Below are 8,584 nucleotides of genomic sequence, written 5' to 3' on the forward strand. Positions count from 1 at the left end.
AATTCGTATCCATTTTTTTGTCAAGATTACAAATTTTGAAAACACAACAGGAACAAATTTGGAAAAAAATCTCCCAAAATTCACAAAATTAAAAAAACACGTCGATTGTTGTACAAAACTATAGCTGAACTGTTTACACAAATAATCACGTGTTTTCACGAATGTACTAACGAGATTTGCTCAGATATTCTCATTTAAATATGAATAGGTGATTACGGGCGGTTTTGGGCGGCTTGGTCACATGAACCAAAATTTTTTTCGGGCGGCTTTGGTAACGAAAGGTTTAATGAACTTGCAGGCTACCACATAACTTCTGATAATCATGTGCAATGAAGATTTGGTCAGTAAACCAAAAATCTGCCCAGCTATAAGAGACGAATCGACAAACATTGAGAAGCAAAACTCTTTCCTCTGGTAGAAGAATAAATGCCAAAAGAGCTAGTATTGCTTGAGAATTCCATCTTGCATTACTTAAGTTGGGTATTTTTTGAAACTTTACAGTAGGAAATTTGTCAATTTCTTTAAAGAAACAAAAAAACTCTGGTCAAATGAAATGGAAATTTCATGTCATCTCGCCATCCTTCTGATTCAGTAATCTTTTTTACACCATTGTTGAAATTAGCCTGGAGTTTCTCGTAATTACTTAGAAGCTCTGGGATGAATGTATATTCAATATTAGGAGATGACTTTTTTTTCCAAGGTAATTATTTATTACAACACAAAAGAACTCTATCAGGGATATGATGCTGATAACCAATAAAATGCAGTCCTTTCAAACCCTCCCCAGTGTTCACGCTTGTATCAACGACAATCATCTTTACATAGTTCCAGAGGCATTATGAATCCCGCTAAAATTTTGCATGATTTAGGTCAAAAGTGGTGTTAGATTTCTTCAGTTGGAGGTGACGTTTTTTTAAAAACCTTAAAATAAATGTCATGTTCCCTACTTATATGAAATTGTTTACTTTCAAAACAATCAAAATGTTATAACCCTTACATATATATACGACGGGTTTCTTTCAGTTTCCATCTACCAAATCCACTCACAAGGCTTTGGTTGGCCTGAAGCTATAGTAGAAAATGCTTGCTCAAGGTGTCACGCAGTGGGACTGAACCCAGAACCATGTGGTTGGTAAGAAAGCTTCTTACCACACAGCTATGCCTGCGCCCATTTGTACAAGACTACCATTTTACCTGTTTTTCAGGTATAGTTCAACTAGCACTACATTATATTATGTGTCTTCAGTCCACAACCCTTTAATGTCAAATTACAGATAAGCAAAACAATACCTCTGCAGCCAATTTAATCTGGTTCTCATATCCTTCCCGAGCAGCTTGCTCATTACTTATGGCTGTCTTTCGGCTCTGGATAGCTTCCTGTAGTTCATTCTGGAGATTTGAGAGTTGCTTACGAAGGTCAGAAACCTGTTCATAGGATGAAAATGATAAAGACAAAGTTTGTGTTAGTTATCATGCACAAATAAAGAGGAACTAAGAAACAACAACATTAGAGAAAAACGCAAAATGACATGTTGTAAAATCCTTGTTAAAGGAGTCAAAAACTCTGATGAGGATGAATATAATTTTGAAGCTAACAAGGCTCTACAGTAAAAGTGTCCTAATCGGATACTGAGAGATGATTAGTATAATTGCTGTATTTAATTATATATTTTGTATACACATCCCTACCAACACAGGTAGAGTCAAAAGACAATGGGACGTCACTGAATAGAGCAAAAAATTTTACGTGCTGGTCCCCTTATGGTTTTTTTTATAGATTCGCAGTTCCCTATGAAATGCAGGTTAATTAACATGAAAAAATGACATACATTCGTGTACCATAATTTCTGGGCTATGAACCGCACTAATCACAGACCCACAACCATGAAAACCACAATTTAATCCATGCAATACCCCATTGGGATACAATGAATACACATGAAAATATGGGGTATCAGTTGATCAATTGGTTACAAAACAAATGAGAAACGAAAAGTCTAAAAATATCCTCAGCATCTGGTATTAACTGTGTAACACCCATTTATGTCCATTTGGTAAAAGGAAACTGCAGGTCATATACTGACAACTACGGTATATATATGTACATAACTGTGGTTCTCGAGTTTTTTGCATCACCTTCCCCTTTCACCATGTTTGGGATGCTATTCCTCCCATTGTCAGGTCATTCCTCATATTGATTTTCTAAGAGGTGTATTTCAACCAATTTAGTTATTTTCAGCAGAAGTATTTTAATAGCATCCTAAAATGTACAGAAGTTTCTGCCAACTGGACCACTAGTATGCAGAGAAAATCACAATTTTAGTAGAAACACCATCTTCTCTTCCTCCCCTGAAGATCTGCCATCCCCTTTTTTTGAATCCCTGATACATAACAAAAAAAATTATACAAGAAATTATTTATTCACAAAACTAGACCATCTATTATTTTATTTACAGCAAAGTAACCAGCTCTTCTATGTTTGGTTCTGTTTTGGAGAAGGCAACCTTAATTTCTGGTGTGATAACTAGTTGATTTCATGACTTCATTTTGATGGAAAAGAGAGTGGGAAACACGGTCTCACACTCATAGGTGGTTGGAAATGACATCAGTACTTTAAGAGATATCTTTGCAACATCAAGATATGACAGTGCCATTTCAATCCAAAAGTAAAAAAAGCACAGTTCATGCTTTGATCATTGACCAAATCAATGAACTGCTCTTGAATTAAATTGGCTTATGTTAGTAGATTGCTAACAGAGAGTACAAAGGGGTTCCTGATAAAGTGGAAGTATTTGTAAAAGTCATGAAGATCAGGAAAATAAAGAGAATATTTCTCTGCCAAGTATTGACACGTGTTGCTTCATGAGTTCAATGGTATTGTCATTGACTTGAAGCTTGTTTTCATCAATAAACATGTTTAGTTGAGGAAATGATGCAAAGTTCTTTCTATCTAACTTTGGGTGCCAAAGTTGAAGCTTCATTTTGAAAGTAGTTTTTCATGAGAATGAAGCATGGTTATATCTTTCCCTTACAGTGAAAAATTAACAGTATACACTGACTTGAATATGACCACCAAAAATGCCAAGTAGATCAGAAAACAAACATCGAAGAATTTGGCATGCAAATCTGACCTGGTATATTGTAAAAAGTTGTGGACTTATTTTTGTAGAAGGAAGACCCTCTTTATAGTTTTTCCTCTCGAAAGCCATCTCATGTGAGTGCAACAGAAGCATTTCGAATTCAGAATCACTTTCTTTGCACAACTTAGCAAGTAGACAGGAGCTGAGTATGTTCGCTTTGATGAAATTCACCACTATAACCACATAATTCAGAACATTTTTTTAATTCATTAGGCATGGTCTTCACTTTTAGTGCTTGTTGATAAATTGTGCAGTGTGTACCAATAGCACCTGGTGAATTTTATTTCACCAAAGTCTGAAAACTGAAATGGCAACTAAGCATTTGGTTGATATCATGTGCCTCAAAAAAATTTGTCCACTTTGTTAAATATTTCCCTTGCAGTTGTTTTGGTGCTGAGGGTTTCGCAAGATAGGAGTTTGTCCTCCAGGTGATTGTTATGTACATAATATGCATGGACACAAAATTGGGTTATGTTGGCAACATCTGTCGTTTCATCAAGCTGGATCACAAAAAAGTGGTCTTAGAGACCAACTGTGACAGAATGTTATCAGATAGTTCAGTTATTCATTTGCTAACAGTATCGTTTGAAAGAGACGCATGCTTCAGCTTCTGAAGTTCAGAACTTCCTAGTACATTCAATGTGATATCTTTGTAGCAAGGCAATATCAACTCTTCACCAATATTGCAGGGTTTTTTGGCGACAGCTATTTTCCTTGAAACCTCATAGGATGCTTTCAAACCAGACATAATGTCCAGCGCAAACATTCCTGTGTCATCAAGTCTGAACTTCACCAATCTGTCATCTTAGCGTCTGAAGAAGTTGACAGCTTTATTTATTGAAAAGGGACGCTTCATTTCGAAGTGCCTCTTTAACTAGCTGGGCGTTAGTGAAGTAGATGCCAAAACCTCAGAGCACAAAACACACTGAGGTTTCCTTCTCCACAAGACTATCACAGCAAAGCTGAATTTCAAATAAAATTTGTCATATCTCATTTTCTTTTTTGGAGGCATTATATAAAAAAGAAAAAATTCAATAAACCGATTTAATATAACTACATTGTATGTTTCGCATTTGTCATATACTATGGAATACACTAATTAACAATAAAGCTTACCTCTCACTATCTGAAGAGCATATGAGCATTGTTTTGCCCGTAGATAAATCTCCGTGAATTGAGAACTGTTCTATCAGAACACGCTGCCATGAAGAACAATCACATCTTATAAAGCCCAGCCATCATGTGGGATGAGAAAGAGTGTCTGGCAAAGGGTAAAGTCATGCAGAAAGATGCACCAACGAGGACAGGCAAACGTGTGGATTGCAATGGTGGTGTGGCGAATCATGTGAGTGTAGAATACTGACAGCACATGCATGATCCACCATTATACCTGTATATTTTCCTTCAGCTAATGACACTTGTACAAGTGTGATTAGCAAATGAGTGTGTAAGAGTGGAGTGGGCTTTTGAAGTCAACAACAAAAAAGGATGATAGCATGCGAGAAATTGAAAGTCTTGAAATGTTTAAACTGTCTCAAGCCACCCGTTTTCACTATACTTTAGTGTTCCTTCGCAGTCCCTCTGAAATTACTTCATGGTCCCCTATGGGACTGCGGACCCCAGTTTGAGAACCACTGGAATAGTGCCTCTAGATAACAATAGGACCTGAGAAAATAGCTGATACTTCTGCTTATATCAGACGCACAATCAAGACTGTAAGATATTAAATTAGTGGTAATGTTTGGCTATTTTACAGATCAACATAATTTGCACAATAATTTTTAATTCCATCAACAGCAAACAATCTATTTAAACACTTAAAACAATGGAAACAGGTTGAAAAGACAGAATTAAGGAAGTAAATTTGTAAGTTTTGAACTTCCTAAATCTCACATCCTGACATATTTGGCTGGAGATTTATTTACATCTGATAGTAAACTTAGCAAGGTCAATCACAGGTGTGGTTTATTTTTGTCATTCTTAGATGAAGATTGCTGTATCAGGTTACTGTAGTCAAAAAAGATTGAATATGAACAGAGCAATACCACTTGAAGACTTCAGCTTCCTCTTATGTACAGTATAGACCAAACTATTTTTAGGGAAAAACTTGAACTCAACACAACTTATGGCACTGGTTGCTTCCAGTAGAAAACTGAGTATCCATGGTATCTATCTATCTATGACTTAATGGACTAAATCAGAAAATGCTAGCTGTCTTGGTCATAAACACAAGTAATAAGGTATGAATTGCTGACCCTTCAGCCTCCATCCACCTCCCTTTTGTAAGTTTTACATGATTTAGTCAGATGAAGGGCAACATTCATGATACTTTACAGAGTCTTAGAGGTTGATGAAAGGAAGTTATCCTCAGGCTGGGCATCTAGTCTGAATGCATTCAATAAAGGCACTACAGGGTTACATGGTGGTGCTAAGCTATATAATGGATTAAATCTACCACTCAAACACAAGAATGTTTCCTTTGACAGACTTCCACCATGCACAACTCGTTCATAAGGCTTTGGTCAATTTAAAGCTATGATAGAAGTACTTGCCAAACATTACAATGCTAGAGCCCCAATGAACACTACCAACTGCAACTAATAAAGGAATACAATGTGACAATGATATTCTCCATACACTACATTTAGCTGAGGTTCTATCTAGAAATGCTTATCATACTCTAAAATTGACAGTCTACGTAGACAATTTTAATTTACCAAATTGACTTACCTGACTTGCTTGTATATGTACAACTTGCCTGTGCACACACAGCTTATGCTACATGGCAGTAAAACATGGGCTATGATTACAGATTATATATACAGGCTAGTATGCTCTGTTGGATGGGTAATGTCAGTATGCACACATGACAGAATGTAAATGATTTAAGAGGAAAACTGGGCATAAGAAGCATCAGATGTTGTGTGCAAGAGAGAAGACTGCGCTAGTTTGGTCATGTGATGCGTATGGATGAGGACAGATGTATAAAGATATGCTGAGCTCTAATTGTGAAAGGAAGCTGTGGAAAGGGTAGACCCAGAGAGACACGGGACGAAGTGATGAGAAAGAATCTTCAGATGTTGGGCCTCACTAAGAAAATGACAAGGGACCAGGAGTTATGGTGATTGGCTGTACATGGGAAGATGCATCAAGCTAAATAAAATTGTGGTCATTCATACATATAGGTTTGTCCTTTAAAGGTGCTGGTGCTGTGTAAATGCATCCATGCCAGTGACATGTAAGATCCACTCAGCACATGCTGTAAAATGATTTGCTTTAGGAACGGCATCCAGCCATAGAAACCATACCTCAACAACTCCCTGGCTGGCCTGCTCTAGCTCCTGTCAAACTGCCCAACCCATGCCAGCATAGAAAACAGACATTAAACGATGATGATGACTTACCATTTTGTGTTTCTCCTCTGATAATTTTGTATTGTCTTCATTCAAGTACTGTTTCTCTTTCTCCAGCTTTTCAATTATTTTGTCTTTGCTTTCATTAGCTACAGATTAAAGTATTAAAATCCAAACAACAATAAATATATGAAATTGAAAATTAAATCTAATTTCATAAAATTATTAAATATTTATTATAATTAACATAATTAACTATATAGTCGATGACTATAGAAACAGTTGCAATGTGAAATAATGAAAGCAATTTTACTCTAATAAGAATTTAACCAACCTAACCAATAAACTTTACAATAAAATAGAAATCTACAAACCTTCTTTGAGAGTTTCCAACTTCTTTTCAGCATTTTGGTTGAAATTTTCACTTGCCTTGAAAAGTGTTCATAAAAATAAATTACAATGCCAATTTAATAAATACTGCAAATAGCTATTTCAACTATCTAAATATAAAAAAAAAACCATTATCATAAAGCATCAACCAACGAATGAAATCAACACTATGTAAAGTATTATAATATTATTGATAAATATTATTATTTTGCTGGAGAAATCAGCTTTTTCCTCAACAATATGTGACAGTTTGAAGTATGAGAAACATTTCAAAACTGTGAAGCTGATAGATAAAAGAAAAACAAAATAGTGAAACAATAAATAAAATTAGATGTGTATGAAAGATCTATAAACTCTTAATTATTTGCTTGAACAGTATGTATTGCATCAAAAACAAAGACAAAAGTTCCCTGGTCAGTTTTTACAGTAAAGTATGGACTAGAAATACAATCTTTGTCTCCTTAATAAAGAAAAAGAAAAATTATTTCTCAAAATCTTTGAAACAAAATTTATTTAATGAAAACAAAGTTCATAAAATTTTTTTTCACCTTGTTCTGATCTTTTAAACTATTTTCCAGGCTTTCAGAGATAGCTTTGTACTGATCTACATGTTTTCGACTCTTTTCCAACTGTTCTTTCAAACCTATAATAAGAGCAAAAATAATCAGAAACCAGTAGACAAAAGAAAAAAAAAAAGGAATTTATCCAATAAAGATTATCTAAAACTTGTAGCACATAAACTGATATAGGAGTCACAACTACTTGCAACATTCTTATCACACAATCTCCTAAATTTTTGCTGTGTTCTTTTTGATATTCAAAAAGATTTAACCTGTGGGAATTGGGCTACAGATGAGTATGGACAAAGATATCCATGTAGTTCTTATATATCAGTGTGGGAGGGTTGGGGTTACCTTTGGTATAATTAGACTTTAGAAGGATATTCATTTATTGGAAAGTCAAAGGCAAAGCTAATAGAATTCTGCCGCTCAAAAACATGACCATTTACTACAGAACAACAAAAAAATTACCTTATTTCAACATGAATCTCCCTTATGATTATCACCATGTTTTATCAAGCTCAACATCCTTAGTCATTGCCACATATAGTTTAATGTCCATCATGTATTAAATCTCAAATTTGGAGGGGAGTTTTAAATGTCAATGTGCTTACCATTGATAATACAGGACAGGAGGACAGGGATTTAAGTGACCTCTACAGTTTGATCTAGTTTGGTAGATATTCTTAAGTAGCACTCATTCAAACGGAACAAATAATTCAAAGATGCCATCCGCATGGAAACCTAGTAAGTGTTAACGCATTTAATGAATAACACATTAAAAAGCTGATAGAAAAATTGTATTCTGTGGCAATTAAAAGTAATATTAAGCATTGACTAATATTGTTTTAGTTGTTACCACATACCTAATCAAGTTATTAATGCATTGTACCTTCTGTTTTCATGTGAATGGTGTGTTTGTATTATTCAATCTATTGTATTTCTTGTCTATCTATTGGTGTGTGTGTGTGTGTGTGTGTGTGTGTGTGTATATATATATATATAAAATATATAGTTTTAGGGAAAATAACCAAGTTTCAAGAACTCATCAATGAAAATCCACTATCACATATAGAAAAATTAACAATTAAAAGCACAATAAATGAGTATAATACAAACACACCATTCACATGAAAACAGA

The 8,584-nt window shown here is 34.8% G+C and overlaps 1 protein-coding gene across 4 annotated transcripts in view; it reads right to left on the minus strand.

Annotated features, from left to right (window-relative positions):
- Positions 1–8,584, minus strand: part of LOC106884301 (nucleoprotein TPR) — a 163,596-nt gene that overhangs the window by 97,990 nt on the left and 57,022 nt on the right. For all 4 annotated transcript variants that reach the window (XM_014935610.2, XM_014935611.2, XM_014935612.2 and 1 more), the window contains exons 21-24: positions 7,432–7,526; positions 6,868–6,922; positions 6,545–6,642; positions 1,291–1,425 (exon numbers count right to left, since the gene is read on the minus strand). In XM_014935610.2, the coding sequence (XP_014791096.1) occupies positions 1,291–1,425; positions 6,545–6,642; positions 6,868–6,922; positions 7,432–7,526 (383 nt within the window). The remainder of the gene's footprint in view (positions 1–1,290; positions 1,426–6,544; positions 6,643–6,867; positions 6,923–7,431; positions 7,527–8,584) is intronic.

The sequence above is a fragment of the Octopus bimaculoides genome, chromosome 7 (genome assembly GCF_001194135.2).
Source record: "Octopus bimaculoides isolate UCB-OBI-ISO-001 chromosome 7, ASM119413v2, whole genome shotgun sequence".
Classification (NCBI taxonomy): Eukaryota; Metazoa; Mollusca; class Cephalopoda; order Octopoda; family Octopodidae; genus Octopus; species Octopus bimaculoides.